Raw genomic sequence first — 23522 nt, forward strand, 5'->3', positions numbered from 1 at the left:
CCTCTCTCACTCGCTCTCCGTGGAAACGTAGAACCCCGCCGTATCGCCCTCGCCCGAAACTCACAGTTCGCATCCGACGGATTCGGTAGAGGACGTCGGTCTCTGTTTCGTTCTCGGATTTGGCTTGATGCTTCGAAACTTAGAACTCTGAATTCAGTTGCATCGTAGACGTCGCGACGGCAGCACACGCGTCGCTCACCCACAGAGAAAACTCTGAGCAGCACACAGTAGAATCACGCAGATATAGAACGCAGATCAGTGAAATCGCCCACAAAATAAAAACAAACGCGACACTCGCAGCGGCGCATCGCGAAGAAAAATCCCAGTGTTTCCCATGTTCGAAAGATAAAAAACCCAAGGCCCTTGCCCAAATGGCCGCCACAACACGTGTGTGCTCTATAAGAAAGAAATAACGCCGAGCCCAGAAGAACCCACTAGCCAACTAGCCAACTAGCCAAACAAACTATCCGCATCAAAGTAGAGCAAGTGTTGCAACAAGCATTCCAAATGTTGTCCTGTCTGGCGCCGTCGTCTTCACGTTTCGGCCAAGAGGATACCATCATTCAGCAGAGCATGCCCTCCACCTCCCCCTTCGCCATGCAGTGTAAGTGATCAGAACGCGGATCTGGAGCACAGATCTCGGGTGATTCATCCGCAAACCGCCTCCATTATCACCAATCAGCCGTGCCATAGAACTTTGTGTTCAAGTGATTCGCGCGCCAAGACTCGGTAGCTTCGATTTGAAGATCCCCACATGCAAGCTTAGCAGTTTCCCAGAAACCATCCGCCATCTTGGGTATATGTGTGGTCTCCACCTTCAGGGGATCATAAGAATGAGTAGCTATAGAAAAACAAACTCATAAACGGCGAGTAAGGATCGAGGCAGGTCTCGAATTACCATTACCTACTCCTACGCAGAGAACGGGCTCCGGTTCTCAAAAAGGAGAGAGCGAGCCCGAAACCGAAAAAGTTTGCCCGATCAGCACACTGAGAGAAAACTGGGTCACTTTGTGCAACTTCTATACGCTTTGAGAACTTAAAGAACTTATTGTTGTTCAACTATAATCATTCGCTGGTTTTCAGCTACGAAAGTCCTTTTCCATGAGCTAAAACTACAATATAGTTAAAATTAGTACGGTTTAACATGGCAGATCATTCGATTTCTTATATCTATTGGTCATATCACGCTCTTCACACATGAAAGTCGGCCAGTCGATCTTGAATAATGGCATTATTCCCTGCATTGCATAGCATAGCCACCTCTCTGTTCCTCCCAGTGGCCGACCAATTGCAGCCACATCTCAATTTGATTTGTTGGCACCGCCGAAACAGCACCGCCGCCTTGCCAGTAATCTCCACCCACCGAGAACCAGGTAGAGCTACCCCTGACCAGGAAAACCGCATGCGCAGGCTGAAACAGCAGACGACAGGTAGCTAACTTGGCCAACACCATTACCGCGATGCCGCACCTCCATTTAAGAACCTGTTTTATGGCCATATTGCTGGTCGCTTGCCACTCTGTTTATCGAGTGTAAACAAAGCATAAAACTGTCAGTGGGCAGAGCTCATCGGTTGAAATGGAAGGTGTGAGAAAGAGCCGAAATTAATTGAAAACGCTTAGTTGGGGAGCATTGGGGATGGCGCAATGCTGGGGAAACGCCCACGATTCGTTCGGTGCTCCACTCCTCCGACTCTGACAATTGATAAGCCAGCTAAAGAGACGGATTAATTGCACATGTTCGGTGGAAACGGTTGAAACGGTGGCAACACCGCTGCCATAAATTATAATTTATGGCTATTTAAGCAGCTCCGTTCTCTGTGGGCGGAACTAAAAGCCCTCGAACACGATAGTTTGGCTAATCGATCAGAGATGGCTGCGCACAGGTTGGCCCACATATCTTCGATCCATATACTTTCCGCTTGTTTTCCGTCTCTTCCCTGGGCAAACCGAGCTGCTTGATGGCGCTGGGCAGCTGCGACTGCGATGGATATTAATCGCCGGCTACATACGAAATGCTGTTCGCTGGGCTTTTGGAAAAGCCGGGGGAAAACGCCAGCCAGCCAGCCAGCTAGTCAGCCAGCCAGCTAGTCAAGTTGTACTAATTTTCCGGCTGCTCGGCGTGTGTTGTGTCGCATTTCGAAACGGCTCCAAAATGCCGTAAATCAAAGATTTCGCCCTGGCGAAAACCTGTCGCCTGTTATCACCTTCGACTACGCCCCTTAGCTAAATATACTCTAAATATACTCTATGTATAAATCAGCGCCAATTTCCATTCCCATTTTCGCCCATCGAAGCCCTGAGCAGAAATTAAACATTTATCTGACATTTGCATCTTCGATTGGGAATACCTACCTAGTGTGTGTGTTCCACCAGCAACAAGATTGCCTCCTGTCTAATTAATCATTTTGGCTGCTGTCAGTGGATGTCAGTTTTATATGCTGGTGCTGTCGGTGCTGCCATTTATAACTCCTGGCCGGCTCATCCTGCATCTTTCACCGGGCACAGGACTCTGCCCCGTCAGCTGGTAATCGAAATTAAACAAACTTGGCCCCACAAACTATCTGGCAACTGGCATGCAAAGATGATTAATTTTGCCGATGCCTATCTCAAGTGGAGTTGGAGACTTCGGCCCGACTTTGCCCAAAATAAACAGACTGTGTCTTTAAATTGCAATTGAGCCAGGCTACAGAGCAAAAAAAAAAAAGGAAGCTCCCCATTTGCAACCAGCACAAAAGGACAATAAATCAATGAGGGGAAAGTCCTCTTTGATATCCTGCTGCAGATTCCCTTTATTCCGTGTTCAACCTGCCGCAGCTTTGGGCAAATTATTTGCCACATTTTACTTTTATTTCGCATTTTGGCCAAAAAGTAAATTGTTTGCCAATATTTTTTGCTGCTCGCTTTTTGCCGCCGTCGTGCACACAATTGAAACAAAGATAACTTTGAAACAGTTGTAAAGTGAAAATTGCACGGAATGCAGCCCGCCTCCTTGCGAATATATTTTTTCTTATTTATTTAATGCCCGCCGCTCTCCACGAGACAACAATTGCTACCCGTGCTATCCCCCGAAAAAAAAGTGCCAAAAAATCGGCGCAAACAAAAGGGTGCCCCCTGCCACCCAACCCTTGCAACACCCCCTTAAAAAAGGTGTTGCCAAAGGGCAGGCAAAATTGCAGCGCCAAAGAGGAGGCTCTAAAAAAAAAGGAGTGAGCAGGCACAATTTAACATGTAAACGATTTTGGTTAACGGGTGCTGGCATTGAGAAAAACCGGAGTGGAAAACCCAGGGAAAGCCATGAAATTGGCGAGTGGAGAGGGTTCAGAAGGGCACTTCCCTTCTGATTGGCGTTCAATTGCAATAAATTTCGCACAATTGCACAATAATTGTTAAAAGTTTTAAATAAACAAAAATAGTCAACAGCTCTATTGTGGTAGCGCCAACTGAAAAAGTTTCAATTGCACTCGATGGGCTTTATTTCGGAGTTGTTTTTTTTTCGAGCGCGTACAATTTATACACGAGTCGAGAGGACCAAGTGAATATCAATTAGCCAAGTTAAGCCCAACTTTGGTTGTACTTGCTGAATTAATGAAGTACGTTTCAACTGGCTGAAGCTTCGGTTTTTGGTATTCAGTTTGGTATTTATATATATGTAAATTAATATGCCAATTTTTAAATAACTCATAACTATTGCTATTCTGACAAATGTAATCGTTAAAGTATTTCAGAGATCTCTTTAAAATGGCGAATTTAGTTTGTGCGTTATTAAGATTTTTCGAATATTATTCAAACTAATTAAAGTAACTATTTCGCTCCCTTTGAGGAACAAGATGCCAAAGTATCTCATGGATGGCCGGGCATATTTCCTTCACGATTTCCCCTGCTTTGAACACCTCTGCGGCATATTTCTCTAATTGCTTTCGGCTCGCCAACGCATTGCAACTCCAATTTCAGAGCGTAGAACGCCCACACCACGACATCACACGCGTTTCTGCATATTTTTTCAAGGTAAATCGCAGAAATAGTTCGCCCCGGGACACATATGTTTCCCTACCCTCCAGATAGACCTACTATATATGTACATATGTACAATATGTACATTTGTGCAGATGCAGGGAAAAAAGGACAGGGACACGAACGCGGACACGGCTCGCTTGGCTATTAAAATTTCACACTCAGCAAAGCAAAATGCTACAAATAAAATAAACGTGGCAGCAGCAACTAGCAACTAGCAACGTGCAACGTGCAACATGCAGCAGGCAGCAAGCAGCAAGCAGCAAGCAGCACGCAGCATCAGCTTGCTGAACAAACAAATAAAGCAGAAAGGGCAGAAAGGAGAACTCTATTTATAGGCGATCGTCTGGCTCCGAATCTGCACCTTTGCATTTGCCACTTGAAGGGGCACAACGTGGCCACCTTTGTGCCCATTCGAAAGTGGAGAGTAGACCAGGGCAAAGGTGCGACACTGAAAGAAACCGTCACTTTAAAGTCCGTTTTTTTTTTTTGGAAGGAGTGGAGTGCAGGGCAGAAACCCCTTCATATATATTTTGTATCTTTCGCTGGCAATTGTTCTCAGTGCACGGATCTCTAGGTAGGCAAGCCCTCGAAAGGGCATTCCAAATTTAGAGCGATTATCGGGACAACTCCACATGCCGCTCACATGTGTGGCTGTGCCCAAAGCCGATTGCCACTTGAGATCGGACTTGGACCCTCCTGGAATTCCAATACGATTCGATTCGATTCGGTTCGAGACGGGTTCGTTCTCCACTCGATTGCGGCCATAAATATTCGCACGTCTGAAACTCGACGAGGCAAACAACTGAGCCGTAAACCTTCCCACAGGTTTTCATTTACAAATTAATTGCGACTGTCTGATAGTGTCGTTTTTCGCATTTCCCCCTTATTTTTTTATTATTTTTTTTTTTTTTGTGTTTTGTTTTTCCACTGGCAATTAGCTAGCTCTGTACTAAGTGTTTTTGCACTCGCTCTCATTTGCAGGCAATTTATATCATAAATATGCTAACCACGTTCATTGACTGCAAATGAGCGCAGGCCCGGAGGTCTGTTTATAATTAAGTGCTAGAATTTATGTTTATTTGCATTAAATATCATCGAACCCCTCTTCGCCAGCGGGCGCCACCTGTCGTCCATTTGTCTGCAACTGCGTCAGCAATCGCTAAACAATTTTCCGGTGCCCCAAAGAATTTCCCTCACCTGTCGGCGCTAGAGCGCGGAAAATTGTCGTGACAATCGGCTGTCAGTGAAATATTAAAAAACACTTTGGCCACTGACAAGCGGGGAAAAGCTGGGGAAAGTCAGGTGGAAAATTCGACGAGCAAATAAATTATTGGAATGAAAATGTTGAATTTTTTCAAAAGCGTAGAACGGCGCAGGAGAAATAAATAAATTTGCATTAGCCGGGCTTAGTCGAAATATGTCTGGCTAATAAAAGTTGGCAATAAAAACGAGCACATAAAATTAGTGGGTGTATCTCGGGTGTCCGTCCATCCTGCAGATACAAATGTATCTTTTCTCGCTTATTTTGCCATTGATTTACGCCGCCTGCCCATCTACGTATTATTTATAATATTCAGACCTCCCCCACATCCGTTTATCTACCCTATTTTTGAATATTTTTCGCTGCGCGTGTTTTCCACCGCACAGGTGAACCAAAAAAAAAAAAAAACAGAACAGAATACGAATCGGCAGCAAACACTTGACATCGTTCCAGAAGATTTCCCCTCGGCTAGATTTTGATTGCTGGCGTTTTTTGTTTTGTTTTTGGCAAACGTGCGGTCGCCCATAAATTGCCCCAGAAGTCCCCCCTCGCAAACATTCGAAAGAATAAAAAACATAATGCCCCAATCAACATTTTGGCAACTGTCAAAGCAGGAGATTCGTGGCTTTTATTTTTTTAATAACTTTGAATTTTAGAAAGTATTTTCAAAATGCAAAACTATAGTATCTTTCCAACGTGGGCCCATAAAGTTCAGGTTGAAATGAAAGATTTCAAATACCTTCGTCTTTGAAGAATTCAAATGCCCGGCGCTCTCTCTTTCGATTTCTTCTAACACACACCTAACACTATCAATCAACTTCAATTGGTTCGCGTTGGTCGCAAAATAGTTGAAGCCGAAAGATGAGACCGAACCTATAGAAATACACGAAAAACGCTCGAGTACCGTTCTGAAAAAAAAAAAACAGAAACAAATACAAGAAATTCCTTTTCACTTCGTTTCGGTGGCGCACAAATTGAAATTAATTTGCGGGACACTTTCAATATTTCAGCAGCAGCAGCGTTACGGGGCGGAAAAATAAAAGTGTAAAACCGATTGCGTTAATAATTCCTCGGTTATGAACAATTGATTGGGCTAAATGAGCTGGTGACACACTTGTTGAGCTCCACGTTTTTCACCACGAGCGCAGTTTTTCTTTGGGGCACATTATGCTGATGAAACCAAATGTAGGGGCCATAAAAAAGTGTTGTCGTTTTACAACTTTCAATAAAAATGTCATTAGGCGGACCAGGCGAAATAAATTCTTGAACTCAAAATTATATAAACTATTTAGTCCGAAGATACGGAATCGAAAGATAGGGATCTACGTGTGTCAGCTGTTGTCCCATAATGACTTTTAATGGCTTCTTAAGTGATAAAGGTGGGAGGCATCCAGCGATGAAGCATCATCATCGGTTTTAATTCCTTTTTGATCGGAGCCCGCATCGAAATCAATTAAGATTGCAACTATTGAAAGTGAAAACGTGCAATGAACTTTCGTAGATTGCGCTTGATTGAACCGACAGCCCTCAGATACAGATACTTCTGGCAGAAAGGTGGCGATAAAACAGGGTTCATTCATTCAGTGCCCGTATGTGAGTATCGCGCATCTGAGTATTCGAGTATTCGAGTATTCGAGTATCCCAGTATTCCAGTATTCCAGTATCTGAGTAACTGAGTATCTGTCTTCGTCTGCCGCCAGTTAATTGGCTTAAATTAAGGTAGCGATCAAATGGCAATGGGAACAAAGACTCGCTCTGTTGTGCCCTCTACACACTCTATAGGAAAAACAAACAGAAACAGACCCAAAGAACAGAAACTCCATTTTGTGAAGTCTTCCACCTTCTCAGATACAGATACAAAGTTTCAGAGTAGCGCGAGAGCGAGAGGGCAATTGAGTGACCCTCGGGGGAACAAAGCAACAGCAATCTTCTGGGACCGCGTCTTGCCTCTCTGTCTGCCCGTCTCTTTCTTCTCCTTCGCCATGGCTGAACGCTTTTTTCAACTGATTAAGTCAACTCTTCTCTCTCAAGTGTGCGTGCGTTCTTCAATTCTTCCACTTCTTTTCTCCGCTTCTTTTGCCCGTTTCTGTTTTCTTTTCTTTTCTTTTTTTTTTTGTTTTTTGGTTTCTGTGGCGGATCGAAAGAAACCATGAGATCATCGCCTCTACGGATTTCAGTCTTGCGTGAAGGCCTGCGAAGTTGATTTGCCACGAAATTAAGTCGATCCACCAGTTCTTGGGAACACAGAGAAAATAAGATTCAATCAGCCATTCAGTTTGAAATCTATACATTTTCTTAGAGTAACTTTAAAGTTCTCATCGTTCTGAATTATAACTTTTGTCATCTCTATATGTAAGTTAGCCCCGAATTTCTCTCTGTGGATTCTGCAGCACCTCAGCCAGCAGTTCGCCCCACTCACACTACATACTTCTCATTTGGTTTTCGAGTTCCCTTTCGCATATTTTATGGTTCTTAAACGATCTGACAGTTAATTTGTTTTCCTCCCCCATCTCTCCGCAGTTCCCTCGCTGGCCTCCACTTTGCTCCACCACAACCAGTCGCCGAAGCACAGCAATCCGGGATCCAGTGGGATCCAGGATGCCCATCCCAACCAGCCAGGTGCCGCTGCAGATGCCTTCCTGGTCAAGTGTACCCAGTGCCACAAGCGATTCCCCGAGTATCAGGTAAGATTTGGATAACCAACAAAAGCCTAGTTACTGAGCAGTACAAATAATTATTGCTCATTAATTCTTGGTAATTTTTGATTTAAGAGTAATTCAGCTTAGGAAATTAAAGAACTTTCGTCAGTAGGATTGAAGTAGGGGAAATGCCAAGTGATTATGATTATAGGGCCAAGTTCATGGGGCTAAACGCCAGATAAGCGCCATCTTAATCAAGTAATAAATTTAAATCCTTTTTCATTCACTTTCACAGTCCCTCAGCGAGCACATTGCCAGCGAGCATCCCCACGACAAGCTGAACTGCGGAGCTGCCCAGCCGGAGAGCGATGCCGAGGACGAGCAGAGCAACATGAGCGGCAGCAGCAGGCGGTACGCCAAGTCGCCGCTGGCCAGCAACAACAACAGCAGCACCGCCAACGCCAACAACAACAGCACCAGCAGCCAGTCCATGAACAACAACAGCGAGCTGGCCAAGAACCACAACAGTGCTAACAAAATGTCGCCGATGTGCTCACCTGGCTCCCTCACGCCCGGCGACCTCTTCGCCCAGCTGCAGCATCCGCCGCCCCAACTGCCGCCCCACCTGCACGCCCAGTTCATGGCCGCCGCCGCCTCCCTGGCCATGCAGTCCGCCCGCACCGCCAGCTCGCCCAGCCAACAGCAGCAGCAGCAACTGCAACAGCAGCAGCAACTGCAGCAGCAGCAGCAGCATCAAATGGCCATGCAGCAACTGCTGCCGCCGCAACTGCCCGGCAGCAACAGCAGCGTGGGCAGCAACTCCGCCTACGATTTGGATCTCAGCGCCCCACGCTCCACATCCAGTCCGGGCTCCACCACCGGCGACCTGAGTGGCGCCTATCCATGCATGCAGTGCACCGCCTCCTTCGCCAGCCGCGAGCAACTCGAGCAGCACGAGCAGCTCCACTCGCCATGCGGACCGGCGGCGGTCAGCAATGTCTCCCAGGTGAGTTGGACACAACCATCCAAAAAAAAAGCACATCAATGTGCTAATATAATATCCAAAGAACTATTTAAAGAGTAAAGACGTAGTAAGGGTTTCTATATATAGAATGTCAAGGCTGAAGTTCTGTAGGCATGAATGAGGCAGAGTTTATAGTATACCTAATAATGTTTAAAAATATTTTATATACACGCATATGTCCGAGAAGTGATAATAGCTTTGAGTCAGTGAGTCACATGTCCAAAATAATGTTTCTTGGGACAATCAGCTCGAAAAGCCGTGGAATCCAGTGACTAAACCTGCGGAATGCGGTGCGAGGATCGAAATTCCTGGAAGCGTCCGATAAGAGAGAAGTTACTTGTTCTTATCCCTCGCCTTCCACTTGCTTACGTGTTGGAGACCGCTGCTCATGCGCAGTCGGAATCTGAATGCCCGCGATGGATGCAGGCGGGCAGGGATGGCAGGGATGGCAGGAGATGGTTCTGGGGGCACTTGATCTTTGAACACATCACGGCGGTCGTAGCACAATGCGTGGGCTTTGTTCGCGGCTAACGGGAAATGAGCCAACCGATAACGGCAGTGCGGTGCCAAGTACGGCATCCAATCAAACCCCATGCCATCCGATCCGGATCCCGAGCCAACCTTATGCATATTTCCTGTTGACAAATCGTCAAAAAAAAAAAAAAAAAAAAAAAAACAGCAACGCAAGTAGCTAAGATATGCATATTTCGAAAAACAAACAGCACACACTCGATAGTGACTAAGAGTAAACTACTCACTTGGAATTTAGTTTTTTTTTTTTTTTTTCAAATATGACCTCAAGGTTTTTTTCTCCGTGCACGCCACAAGCACTGGCACTTTTAAAGACGCGTTTCGAGAAACGCGCCTCACTCTTATCGCCTACCGCCATTCGACTTTTGTTTTATCGGCGTGGGGCAACAACAAAACAATAGTAAACTATGATAAGGGGCATAAAAATAAAACGTAGGCGTTCACCGGACCGAAGGAAAAATAGTAAAAACGAAATTCCCCAATGGCGGCGACGGGGAAAAACAATTGGGGGTGTTATCACAAGGGTATATAAAAAGTGTGTGCCTATGTGTGTGTGTGTGTGTGTGTGTGTAGAAATATGTTGAAATATGGGGGAAGACTGTCTGTCAGTCACACGCTCATAACTCCCAATTGTGCAGTTGTTGTTTTTTCTAAGGCCTGCCAGCGTGATAAGGCATTGTTGCCTCAGGCAAGTGGAACCTGATAACACCTAACCACACGACCCCGCCCACTTGGTTTTCCACTCGCCTCCGCTTTTCCTGTCCTTCGTCGCCATCTTGGCCTTATGTGGCGGCACACGAGTTGTAAAAAGAAAATACCCAGGCCTGTCTCGTACGTCACACACGCGATAAGGAGAAAGTGGGAAACGGGTCAGGGATCACAGGGAGAGGCGGAGCAGGCACTGGTTCACCTTGGAGCTACCCAGCGGCCATTAAAGCCACATAAATTATAATTTTGTTGCACTCCCCCAATACAGAATACAGTCTCCATCCAAAGTTTTCCCCCCACCACTGCTGGTCATAAATTCATATGGCTAGTTTGTTGTTGTTTTTCCTGTATGATGCTTTTTTTCGGAGGGCTGTATCTTTTACCTTCCCCATTTGGGGGCAGAAAGCACAAGTGAAATGAAAAAGTTTGACACCACCCCGAAAAAATGCGAGATGAGATTTCAGGTTTTTTCGTGAAACAGTGGAGCAAGGTGCTAAATAATCGTATATCAATATATAATAAATAGGCATACTCAAGTATATTCCATTATTCTATTTGTATATTTTACAAGAATTTTTAATACTTCTTCCTGCTTGAGTCTCCTCAAAATTTCCATCTAAGCCCACTGTACACTCTTTTCCCTTCTATTGCTTTTTTTGCACTTTTCACAACTGCTGGCCGTTATTAATATTTACCTAAGCTGCGATGATTACCAGCCTGGCCAAAAGCTAATAAAGTTGGCCAGTTCTGGAGCTGAAGAGCAGGTTTATGAGTTGCAACTTCGCGTATGTTTGCCTCTTTTTGCCACCCGACCCGTTGCCCACGCTGGTTGCATATAATTTACGGCTTCGTTAATGACATTTAAACATTTAAACACATGCGAAAAGGCCAAAATGGCAACAGCCACATTGACACATGGCCAAGTGTGCAAACTATACGAACAAACCAATTATAATTGATGTGGCACATTGCATTTATTTAATATTGTTGGCCATTGGCTTTTACACGTGTTCGCCGTATTAAATTATTATGTGTGAAAACAATTAATTATGCGGCAAACAAAAACAGTGCCAGAAATAACAATAATGCCGCCCGCTCGGCCAGCGAGACAAATGGCTCATTATGGAAATCAGGCTGTCGACTCACAAAAGTAGGCAACGATTTTATTGAAAAGGCATTAAAGCGCTTGACATCGATGGTCAGCGGGGGCAGCAGGATGGCCGTATCAATCCAACATTGTTGATGCAACATTTCAACATTTGTTTTTAAGGTCAACATCATTAACCGGGGGAGGGGGAAGCGGGGAGACAAGAGGGGCAGACGGCCAAGCAAATGGCAGGCCATAAATTACGGGCGAAAAAAGCAGAGGTCCTGGCCAACTTTCAGCAGAAAAAGTGCAGCAATTAAATATTTGCTTAACTGCAAACGCACATGGCTGCAACTTTTTGGCCACAACTCATTTGGTGGGTTGGCTGGCTGCCTTCCGCTTTTCCGTTTCCGGTTTGCCACCTTTTTGGCCGCCACAAACTGGGGCAGGGCGCAGACAATTCAAATTGAAAAATTATATGCACTTTAGGTGTAGTCCTGTGACTGCTGCGAATCCTGCGAGTCCTGCCACTGCTGCCAGTCCACACATATCCACATTGGGTCGTCGTCTTTGGGGCGCCGCTTGACGAACGGAGCGAGTGAAAAATTAATAGCAATTTATTTCGCTCAACCCTTTATTTGCTCGTCTACCCACTTTTAAATGTATTTTTATGCTTTTCTGCGGACTCCGTAAGGTCAAAGGTGACGGGGAGTTGGCATTTGCTGCCGTTAAAACTTTCAAAATTATTCGCAATTAAAGCAGACAAATTAAAAAACTTTTAAACACAGCGAGTCTACGATTTATGGTCAGTGGCATTTAAATATTATAATTAGTTGCAAAGGATATTTATATTGGCTTACAAATCATTTTAGTTTTTTTTTTAATGACTCTAATTGCAGCATCTCCATTTCCACTTCAGTTTCTCAAGTGAAAACCCCTGTCTTAGGATCATTTTTTATGGTTCCCATTCCCTTAAACACATCATCATCATCATCATCATTGGGAGTTCCTGTTTCCTTGAGTATATCCCCTGGTTTTCCCCAAGTTTTTCACCTGTCTTTTCCACATGTCAGGCGCTCGACTACAATTTAAACTTCTTGCTCATTTCTTTCTCTTATTTTTAAGTTACTCCTGAGATTTATATCAACTTTCACCGTGAGGGCCATAAATTATGTGACTCCGCTTGTGGCGCAGTTTCTCACATGGAAATTCCTCAGACGATTTCCCCCGACTTTTCCGTTTTCCTCGCTGCAAGTCCCATGGGTTTTTTCACTTGTGACGTTTATTGTGCGGTTGTTACTTGATATGTTTAATGAGAAATGCAGTGAGAGTGGGAATTCAAAAGTCGAGGGGCTAAAGGAACACGGAATGCTGTGATACTAGAGCACTTGACATTTCATTGGGCAGTCTGATTGTGACAAGAGATTGCACTTGAAGACGACTCCTAAAAAAGTCACAGCAGAAGTTTCCAATTGCAGTTTCAAATGGCATTAGTTGAAGATCTTGAAAGTGTTGGTACATTAAACAAACTCTCTAAAATGGTCGTGGAAAGTGAATACAAACCTAGATTAGCATGAGCCACAGCTTTAAGCTTTTGAAACATTTTTCATTGGAACGTCTGATTAAAACTACTTCCAGCTAAAAGTGATAGCCACACCAGCAACTGCTGGGCCAGAAAATCATATTTTTCAACGACACGTTTCCTTAATTTCCCAAGACATTGGCTTTTATCAAGAGTGATAAATTTAATTTATACCGCAGCGTCGCCTAATTTATGTTTTCCTAATACGCAACTAATTTCGCAGCTCTCTCGCTGGCGGCGAAATCAGGGCGTCCTCATCATTTGAGAAAATCGTTTTATTTATAAACAATTAAATTTGATTTGTCGCTGCGTTGGCGAATGAAAATCGAAAACGAAACGCAGGCAGAAGCAGCAACAGAAATTTCGGCAAATGTTTATCCGCTCCTCCGACTGAACTCGAGATGATTTATGGAAAATTAATAATTTTAAATCCCAGCGCTGCTGCAGATCCCCGTATATGTGTTGTATTTACATATGTACATATGTGTGGGTTTGTCGTCTGCACAAAGCGCGTGAAACGGCCATAAAATATTGAGAAATGCGGCAGCAAAGTGACCGCAATGGCTAAAAGTATTTCCCTGTTAACTGCGCGTGTTAATCAATTTCCCAATGGACTTAATGCAGCGATGATCGCGCTGAGGGAAAGTTAATGAACCCGCCCAGCAATACGTAATGGCATCACTCATTGTTCCTCGGCAAAAAAAAAACAATAAATTAACCGATCAAAAGTCCGCGATCTACCTCCGGATTATCAGGTTTTCCCGCGATAACCCGGCGACCTCCTCGATTCCACGAGGTACTACAATTAGTTCCCTCTCTCTGTCTTCCCAGAAAGGTACGTCAATGGCCCGACTTGGGGTTTCATTCATTTGAAAAGCCTAATCAGTCGTAGTCCACTTTTGTCTTAGTACTATTTTCTTGTGGGGCGGCAGCTGGCAGGCGATAAGCTAAAAATTGGGTCGCGTATTTCGCTATAAAGCAGTTAGAGATCAGACACTATTATGTTCGTCGTATTTTTCACTCGAGTTCCTCTCCCTCGTTTCATCTTTTTGCGCTAAACATTTCTTTGTGGCGTCGTTAATATTCTGCTTTTTGTTTCTATTTGCCTGACCTCAAAAGAATCACATAGAATAAAACAAAAACATAAGCAGCAACTTTGAGCTTGTCGCTTTTTGTTATTTTTGTTTACGCATTTCGTCAGGCGACAGGTGCGCTTCTATATCTATCAGATACAATATAGACAAGTCTATGTGGACAAACCGCATACAGCGCGTTCCAAAACTTTAGGACTTAAGTGCTACATTTATAGAGAAAACAATGTGTTTTACACTCATTTGAGTCCTTTGAGCCGGATCGAGGTTGATTATTCATCCAACTAACTCATTACTATCCAAAAATCCATAGATTTTCGAGCGCCAATGTACCCAATACATAGTATTCCCCCAATTCGACATCGTTTGGTATTTTGTCAACATTGTTTGCTTGCCTTTGGGGTTGACACTTTGAAAGCCGAACGATCTCCCTTTGGACGATCATCTTTTACGGCCAATTATGCGCGCTATTATGGCCAAATTCCCATGTCACTCAGTGCATAAGGCATTTTTCAGGCAGCAGCAATCGTGAAATACGTTCACAAATTAGCTTTCTGTCTGCGCCGAGACATTATCTTAGCGTGTCTCGTTCGTTTGATTTGTCTATTGGTGGGGCGCACCATTTTCGGCCCGGTCCAAAGACAGCCGCCCACCTACGATGCGTTATAATTATAGCCAAAAGGCCTGTCGCCCGCAATTAACCAGGCTAAAATGCAACTGCTGGACCATCCGCACACTACGCCCAGTACAATTAAACTTGACGAACGCTTTGAAGACGCTGCCACTGTGTGTGGTCGCTAGTTTTTCGTCCGAATTTGGCTATTTCACACTGATAAGTTGCTGATAAGTAGTCAGCCTCCCGCTGCTTTCAAAGTACTTGTAATATTTATTTTTGTACTCACCTGATCGAGGTTATCTGCAAAGGGAAGAGATAGAGAGGGGTTAGTAATTGTTTTGGTCGCCTAATCCGCATCCCACTCGACATCCCGGCCCTGATCCGCTCGGCGGTTCGATTGTTTACGAGCACACGCGCCTCTTCGAAATCGATTGATAGTGATAGTGTGCGCTTATCAGCTCCGAGAGACTCGGTTGATACATATATACATAGTTCAACCGCGTACTTAAGGTGAACAGTGAAAGTACCCTGAGGCCAAAGTGTACGTAGGGTGCGTATTACTTTTATCTCAACTACTTCTGTCGGTTTCATCCGACTCAAAGGACCAAAACCACATATTTTTCAACCAAAATATGTCCATAATCTACATCGTTTTTCCCTGTGTACCCAGCCCAATCGCTTTCCCTCTTACATTTCGAACGGTTCAGATGAAATTTAATTAATTAAGCAGCTAGCAACATGTGGAAAAGAAGGGGCGATCGAAGCGGACGTAGTACGCACGTGTGTGTGGCTTATCGACACTAATGCCACGGAGGTTAGACTGTACCTTGAACACTCGAGTGGTTTTAGCTTCCATTTCCATGTGCGCGGCCCATTCGCTTAGTGGAATCAATCAATTTTCAGCTTCGGCTCGAGTGGCTCCCCTGAAAAACACTTGAGTCATGCACACAGTCTGTCCATCCGTCCATCCGTCCGTCCGTCAGTCCGTCAGTCCATCAGTAGTTAACCCCGGGGGCGGGCATCTTCATGGGGCTTTGTTAAAGGTAGCTTCAATTGGCATTTCCGCTCATCGCAAATATAATAATAACAAACTGTAACAACAAAAGCGCATAAGAATCCGGCTGACGCATCGCAAATGGAACTTACCTTTTGTAAACGTGTGCAGCACATACGAACATACGAGTAAGTATCTGTACATAGTATCTGTGTGAGTGGCGTATCTCACGGCTGCCATTTTCATTTCCATTTCGTTTGCGCTGCGCCGCGCTTTACATTTAATTGATAACGCCGACGACAACAAAGCGCTTCCATTGTGAGCTGCTCTTGCGGTTTAATGTCCGCTCTGGGAGGTGTGTACAGTGGAGACTCGGTAGATGGATAGTTGATTGTACACGACGATCTATATGTGTTTGAATTGTTAATTTCTAAAAATGAAAAAGGTTACATATTAATGTAGGGATATAAAATATGCCCTTCTACATTTATTGGTCATGAATATCTTTCGTCACAGCCAGTTATCACTGTAACGTTTCTAGGCTCTGTGGTTCCATGGTTTCTGATTTCTAGGTAGGCGTTATTGCTGTTTACAGCCGAACAACCTGATTAAGTGAGTGCGTGCGAGAGAGATGCAGATAGCCCGACTTCATGTGGAGAGATAACGGGTTCTGAACTGCGCTTGTGTGAGTGTGCATGTATGAGTGCGTTTGTGAGCGGGAGTGAGCCAACAGGTGGCCATGTTTATACTATAGCTATTTATCGCACTCACTCACCTGACAAACAAATGGCCGCACAAAAATGGTACTTTTCCTGGAGAACGAGAATGTGGTGAGGGGTGACGTCACAGGTAAAACAACAAGCGGAAACGGAAACTGTTAGGGCTGTCGAAACGAGATGAGGAAAAGCATTTTCCGTTCACTTTTTACCATCAGCAGCAGCACAAACAAATTAGAAGGCCCGCGCTATAAATGTATTATTATTTTTCCCAACACGCCTAAAACAATAAACACCGTGTCACGTTAACGAACAAACTAATTACAATACATATTAATAGTGTTTTTTTGGAGTGATCTCATCCTGAGTGGGTAAATTGGTTATGAGTTGATGCTAATGACTAATGGCGCAATGTGCGTTAATTGAAGCTCATGAGTAACCGTAACCCCAAATCAGGGACAAAGTCCAAGACTATACAGTGGAACTTGACTTTAGAGGCGAGGAATTAAAAGAAAATCATTTAATTATATTAACTTATTCCTAGAATCGCATTAATATATTTAATCTGATTACGATGTGGAAAATAAAGCAAGAATAACAACTAAAAACGCTCGAAGCGAAGGTAAAACGGCAATAAATGGAAAGTTCAACGGCTGAACGGTAAACAACACACACATGCACAGGCGAATACAAACGACAGCGGGTGGGCGGGGGACAACAACACGTGTTGCCATCTGTCCGCCAAAGTACCGCAAATCTTTCAACGCAGCCGCTAAGTGGAAAAGTAGAAGACGCCGGGAAGTCGGGAAAGCGGGAAAAGCGGCGCTGCACTTTCGTTTTCCTTTCCACTCCCATTTCCACCTTTTTTTTTTTTGATGCGTTCAATTTGTTGCCAAACAAATCAAAGCACAAACAAAAACGCTCCCCGAAAAACCGAAAATTTGATTAGCATCAGCTGTTGAAACATATTGATGTTTTTGTGCAGCTCCCCGCTGCACTTTTGTTTATTGTGTCGCAATTTTCCAATTGAAGTGGAATTTTTATTGGAAGGCACCAACAGATGAGCGCAGCTTTTGCTTTGTTTTTGTTTGGTTTGGTTTCTTTTCTTTTGGAGTGACAACCTACCTTTGCTGGATAATAGCCCCGTCTTTGTCTAGCAAGCCGAGGTCTTTTTCGTCGTCTTCTTCATTTCATTGTTCGCCTTCGTCCGTGCTGTGCGCGTTCGCTTTTTCTACATTTTCATTGGCGCGTTTAATTGAAGTTTCGGCGTATTTTCATTCGAAAACGTTTGCACAATTCACCAAATATCACAAAATCACAAAACGTCCACTTTTACGACTCAGAAACACACACGCAGCAAAAAATGGCCCGTTTTCCGCGGTCGCTTTGGATTTGGCCCGCTTTTTTGTGGTCGCAGCTCTCGCCTTGAAACAAATTAGAAAGCCATTAAATTTAAAACAAATAAATACGCGTGTTGTTTTAAACAGTTTTTATTACCTGTGCGTTGGTGTTTCGTTTTACCCCTGATTCCCTAAACACGACCCCAAAATAAAGCAACAATGTCGGCGGCCGCTTGCCTACTGTCTTCTTCTACTTCTTCGTTCGAGAAGGTAACCGGGAAAAAAACAAAAGATCGTAGAATGGGAGAAATGGTAGAAATATGCGTGGGGAGCGAAAGTTGCCAACTAGAGGTGACACTTTTGAACAGCAAACTATCGGCATTGAAAACTTTTCAAAAATTGATTTAAATATGAGCCTATGTCAAATCAACAAGTTCATTAAAATGAAGAATGTTAGTACTGCGTAACTAGGGATAACATATCTAGTTTTCCTACTACTCTTAGCATTAAGAGTCTCCTTCTCATGTTCCCACTACAATCGCAACCTACCTCCTATTTGCAGACCTGCCGCATCTGCCACAAGGCCTTCGCGAACGTCTACCGCCTGCAGAGGCACATGATCAGCCACGACGAGAGTGCGCTGCTGCGGAAGTTTAAGTGCAAGGAGTGCGACAAGGCCTTCAAGTTCAAGCACCACCTCAAGGAGCACGTGAGGATCCATTCCGGCGAGAAGCCCTTCGGATGCGACAACTGCGGCAAGCGATTCTCGCACTCGGGCAGCTTCTCCTCCCACATGACCTCCAAGAAGTGCATCAGCATGGGCCTCAAGCTGAACAACAATCGCGCTCTGCTGAAGCGACTGGAGAAGAGCCCGGGATCCGCATCCTCCGCATCCCGGCGATCGCCCTCCGATCACGGAAAGGGCAAGCTGCCGGAGCAGCCGTCGCTACCGGGACTACCACATCCGATGAGCTACTTCGCCAGCGATGCGCAGGTGCAAGGTGGAAGTGCGGCACCCGCGCCCTTCCCGCCATTCCATCCGAACTACATGAACGCGGCCCTGCTCGCCTTTCCCCACAACTTTATGGCGGCTGCAGCTGGCCTGGATCCTCGGGTGCATCCCTACAGCATCCAGAGGCTGCTGCAACTTTCCGCCGCCGGTCAGCAGCAGAGGGAGGAGGAGCGTGAGGAGCAGCAAAAGCAGCAGCAGCATGATGAGGAGGAGACCCCCGATGAGCCCAAGCTAGTGATGGATATCGAGGAGCCAGAGACCAAGGAGATGGCACCCACGCCAGAGGCCACCGAAGCAGCCACTCCCATTAAGCGGGAGGAGAGCAGGGAAGCCTCTCCCGATCCAGAGAGCTACCGTTCCTCCTCGCAAGCAATCAAACAAGAGCAGGAGCCCCTGAACGTAGCAGAGGAACGTCAAACTCCTGTGGAAGAACACGCCCCCGTGGAGCATGCCGCTGATCTGCGCTGCAGTCGCTGCTCCAAGCAGTTCAATCATCCCACTGAGCTGGTGCAGCACGAGAAGGTGCTTTGTGGCCTGATCAAGGAGGAGCTGGAGCAGCACTTCCAACAGCAACAGGCCACGTCCTTTGCCTTGGCCTCCGCCAGCGAAGAGGACGAGGAAGACGAGGAGATGGATGTGGAGGAGGAGCCCCGCCAGGAGAGTGGCGAACGGAAAGTCCGCGTGCGAACGGCCATCAACGAGGAGCAGCAGCAGCAGTTGAAGCAGCACTACTCCCTGAACGCTCGACCCAGTAGGGATGAGTTCCGAATGATAGCAGCTCGTCTGCAGCTGGATCCCCGAGTGGTTCAAGTGTGGTTCCAGAACAACCGCTCCAGGGAGCGCAAAATGCAGAGTTTCCAGAACAATCAGGCGGCAGGCGCAGCACCGCCAATGCCCATTGACTCCCAGGCATCTCTAACCCGGGAGGATCAACCGCTGGACTTGTCCGTGAAGAGAGATCCCCTCACGCCGAAGAGTGAGAGCTCGCCTCCGTATATAGCTCCACCGTCGGGAGAAGCCCTCAATCCCGAAGCAATCAATCTCAGCAGGAAGTTCTCCACATCCGCATCGATGTCGCCGGCCTCGATTTCACCGTCATCCGCGGCAGCCCTCTACTTTGGTGCTGCCCCGCCGCCTTCGCCCCCAAATAGCCAACTGGATTCCACTCCTCGCAGTGGCCAGGCCTTTCCGGGACTACCTCCCTACATGCTGCCCATGTCGCTGCCCATGGAGGCGCTGTTTAAGATGCGCCCGGGCGGAGACTTCGCTTCCAACCATGCCTTGATGAACAGTATTAAGCTGCCCGATTACCGGGGCACCAGCTTGAGTCCCGGTGGATCGGAGAAGCGTTCGTGGCGGGACGACGACTCGCGCATCTCACACGAGGACGAGTTCGGCGCCGGCGTTCTGATGCCACCGAAACCGCGTAGGGGCAAGGCGGAGACCCATGGACACGCTGGCGATCCCGATCTGCCCTATGTGTGCGATCAGTGCGACAAGGCCTTCGCCAAGCAGAGTTCGCTGGCGCGACACAAATACGAGCATTCCGGTGAGTAGATCGAACTTCAATGACCATAGAATCCTCACTAACTCCGTGATTTGTATCTTCTTTAACAGGTCAACGACCCTACCAGTGCATAGAGTGTCCGAAGGCCTTCAAGCACAAGCACCACCTCACGGAGCACAAGCGTCTGCACAGCGGCGAGAAGCCCTTTCAGTGCTCCAAGTGCCTGAAGCGCTTCTCGCACTCGGGCAGCTACAGCCAGCACATGAACCACCGGTATTCCTATTGCAAGCCCTACAGGGAATAGGTAAGCGACACCTCAGTGCCGCCCACCTGCCAACCAGGAGCCAATCCCCTAGCGCCGCCAGCGATGGCCAGCAATCGGGGCCGTCGTCGAGTTCAGGTTCCGGCGGGGAATCCCCCGTACACGCCGCATCATCAGCATCCCCACCATCCGCATCTGGCGGCCATGGCTGCCTTCCAGCAGCAGCACCAGCAGCAGCAGCAACAGCATCAGCATCACAGGCTCTCCTGGAATGGAGGTGGAGTGATGCTGCCGCCGCCACCCAGTCAGCAGGCGCATCGTCCGACGGCTCCACATCCGCCTCCATTGCTTTCTGGCTCCGGGTTTGGCCAGCCACCAGCGGCGCAGTTCTTTCACCACCATGCGGGACTGCTGCCGCCGCCGCCGCCACCGCCACAGACCACGCCCACGTCCGCGCCCGCCTTCGACTTCTTCAATGCGAAAATGTTTCAGAATTGAGCTGAGAAAGCCGAGCAAGCCGATCAAGCCAAGCCAGCCAAGCCAGCACTTACAGGCTGTACTTAAAAACCGACGAACAGAAAATCTCAAAATGTGCAGGAACACACTGAAAGAAACACCCATCCCCGAAATGCACTTTAGATCGACTCAGAGTCAGAAAGGCAAGAGAGAAATATTTTTTATAGCCATATAGACAGGGGAAATGTAAGAAGCCGTAGTTGAAAACCTTTCGTTTGAGCGAATTTATTATTTTTACAATGTTGCAACCACTTTGTTCTTAGTATTTTATTAGTTTAGCTTAACTTAGCTTACCGCCTAAGTTCGAGCGCAGGGCTGAATCATTTTGTTTGGCCCCCTAAACTCGCTTAAGATATCGTTTTATCTATTTTTTTACGCATTAATGTTTTAGCTTTTAGTTTGAGGAGCTGAAGAGACCAGTACCAAGTGCTGCGGAATACTCAAAACTCGATCGTTAGTAAAAAAAAGCCCACTCCTTGATGGAATGAATGTATATTTTCAACGATTGTGTATTCTTTTAAGCTGTAACTTTTAGTTTTCGGTTAAGCCAGGCTGGGTTGACATTGCACAACCGCTCGAAAGGAATTTTCCACCCACAACCTCCGGACCAACACAGAAGAAGAAAGCAGAGAAAGTGAATGAAATGAAGAAAATATACAAGCAGACAATACAACAATACAACAATACAAGCTACAAACCCAGATGCAAAAGTATTAAGCAGCGACACTGTATTAAAGCCACCCCATTGTAAAGTCCACGCCCACGCCGCCCCATTCGCCCCCATTTCGTATATAGTTTATGTTAAATGGAAAACCCACCGCTTGCCGCGCGTTTCAAGCTCACTTACTTAAGGAAAACCCCAGTCGTTCGCGAACTACGCTTTAAATTTAAACTTCTTCCCCACTAAGTCGCGAAATGAGCACAAAACACCTACAAGATCATTCCAATTTGGCCAGAGCCGCCGCGCCCCACACAAAAGGTGCACGTCATGCATTTAGGGCCTCCGGCTGCCGCTTGCCACTCGACAACCCAATAAATCTAAATATAAATCTAAATCTAATGCTAAACTAAACTAATGCTAACTAATATTTAAAAGAAAAACTTAATTTGGCCTTATTACAGATTATTTAACGATTAAAACGTTTCACAATATTCATATAAAACTAGCAAGTAAAGCGAAAGGAAATCATTTGGAAAAGTCTCGCGAAATCTATTAGCAAAATTCCATGTGCGTACTAAATGTAAAAATCAAAAATCGAAAATCAAAAATCAAAAATCGAAAAAGAAAATGAAAACGAAACCAACCAAAGCCCCTATTAACTATCGTAATGTTTGCCATGACAATAAATTTATGACTAATAATTGATAATGCTTTCGATTGCCGTGCTAGCCGAGAGAAAGAAGATGTGAAGGTCAGGTCAAAGTTCAATTAAAATCGTTTCTTACTCAGCCGCAGACTATAATTAGTTGAAGACAAACAAGGTTTCCAGAACAACGAACATTTCTTTTTTTTTTTGATATCTAACTTGTCCAAGGAATTTTCGCCCATGATTTTCTTGCTTTTCCAGACACGCAAACAAAAAAACGAGAGGAAGAAAAACTCACAAAAAAATGCATTTAATACTTAATTAGTTTTTATATTCTTGTATTTTAACGAGGAGGAGGCCGATCGGCGGCGATATATATATATATATATGTGTACATATACATATATTTTTTGTAAATTATTTCGCAAGAACAAAAGCTAGAGAATCCAAAAGCAAAAGCAAATGCAAATGCAAACAAACGCAAACTGTTAAACTCGAGTTGGAATAATTCAGATTTCAGATACAGCCAGCACACACGTTAGCATAAATTTAACAATAATTACTATTACACGCGTAAATACTTAGCCTAGTTGAATAAAAAAAAAAAAACCCTTAACAACAACAAAATGTTAACTTAAACACTAAAAGAAGAACTTATTTTTAAGCGCAAATACTATGTGGTTTGTGATGGATATTTGCACTCTAGGGCCTTATATGAAATACACACTATACTACACAACACAACATCCACGTACATAAACAATTGTTAGTTATTTAAATACGCTACACACTTAACTGCAGGAGGATCGTTTTATGTGCTCCCAGCCCCACGTAACCAAGTCCCCAACTTTTCCAATTCCCCCGCTCTCTGTTAAAGTTGTTCGCCCACTGTATGTGTAAATATGCGGAGCAGGAAAGTCCACTACACTTGTATTATTTGTTTTACTTTATGTCCAACAATAGCGATCCCTAAGTTAAGCACCTCGTTGAAACGGCATCAAATGTTCATTTTATTGCTCGTCAGAGAACACCAAAAAACAAAAAACAAAAAAAAAAACACCGCCAAACATCCGAAAAAAAAGTAACCGAGAATATTGAGAGAAGAAGCGATTCAAGTAACTTATATTTCAAATATTACGCATAAATGTATTTTAATCAAATTAAGCCACGTGGATAAAAGCGCATTCATATAAATGAATAAAACAATTTTGTCTTGATAAATTTACAAACAATTATTATAATTATTAAATTTACAATGTGAAAATAATAAAAAAAAATTATTAAAATTTAAGCGCAGCTCTTTGTTATTTGCGG

The 23522-nt window shown here is 45.1% G+C and overlaps 1 protein-coding gene and 1 non-coding gene across 4 annotated transcripts; one reads left to right on the forward strand and one right to left on the reverse strand.

Moving 5' to 3' along the window:
- Positions 1-149: 149 nt before the first annotated feature.
- zfh1 (Zn finger homeodomain 1) lies at positions 150-23426 on the forward strand. 3 transcript variants are annotated; one of them, NM_170522.4, is made up of 5 exons: positions 150-604; positions 7797-7960; positions 8211-8921; positions 18167-20165; positions 20234-23426. In NM_170522.4, exons 1-5 carry the CDS (start codon positions 508-510, stop codon positions 20881-20883), a joined length of 3621 nt encoding a protein of 1206 aa, NP_733401.3. In that variant the 5' UTR covers positions 150-507; the 3' UTR covers positions 20884-23426. The 3 variants fall into 2 exon arrangements, with proteins under 3 accessions (NP_733401.3, NP_476850.1, NP_733402.1); NM_170523.3 differs by lacking the exons at positions 150-604; positions 7797-7960; positions 8211-8921 and adding an exon at positions 17482-17874 and having other exon boundaries at positions 20234-21401.
- Positions 15402-17869, reverse strand: asRNA:CR45189 (antisense RNA:CR45189). The gene is made up of 4 exons (NR_125303.1): positions 17762-17869; positions 17390-17688; positions 15701-15978; positions 15402-15645 (listed from the first exon to the last, which is right to left on the reverse strand).
- Positions 23427-23522: the final 96 nt, after the last annotated feature.

The sequence above is a fragment of the Drosophila melanogaster genome, chromosome 3R (assembly GCF_000001215.4).
Source record: "Drosophila melanogaster chromosome 3R".
Classification (NCBI taxonomy): Eukaryota; Metazoa; Arthropoda; class Insecta; order Diptera; family Drosophilidae; genus Drosophila; species Drosophila melanogaster.

Coding starts and splice junctions, on each gene's coding strand:
- zfh1 (NM_057502.5), top strand. CDS start 508: ATGTTGTCCTGTCTGGCGCCGTCGTCTTCACGTTTCGGCCAAGAGGAT. Junction 605..7,796: donor CTCCCCCTTCGCCATGCAGT/GTAAGTGATCAG, acceptor ATCTCTCCGCAG/TTCCCTCGCTGGCCTCCACT. Junction 20,166..20,233: donor ACACAAATACGAGCATTCCG/GTGAGTAGATCG, acceptor CTTCTTTAACAG/GTCAACGACCCTACCAGTGC.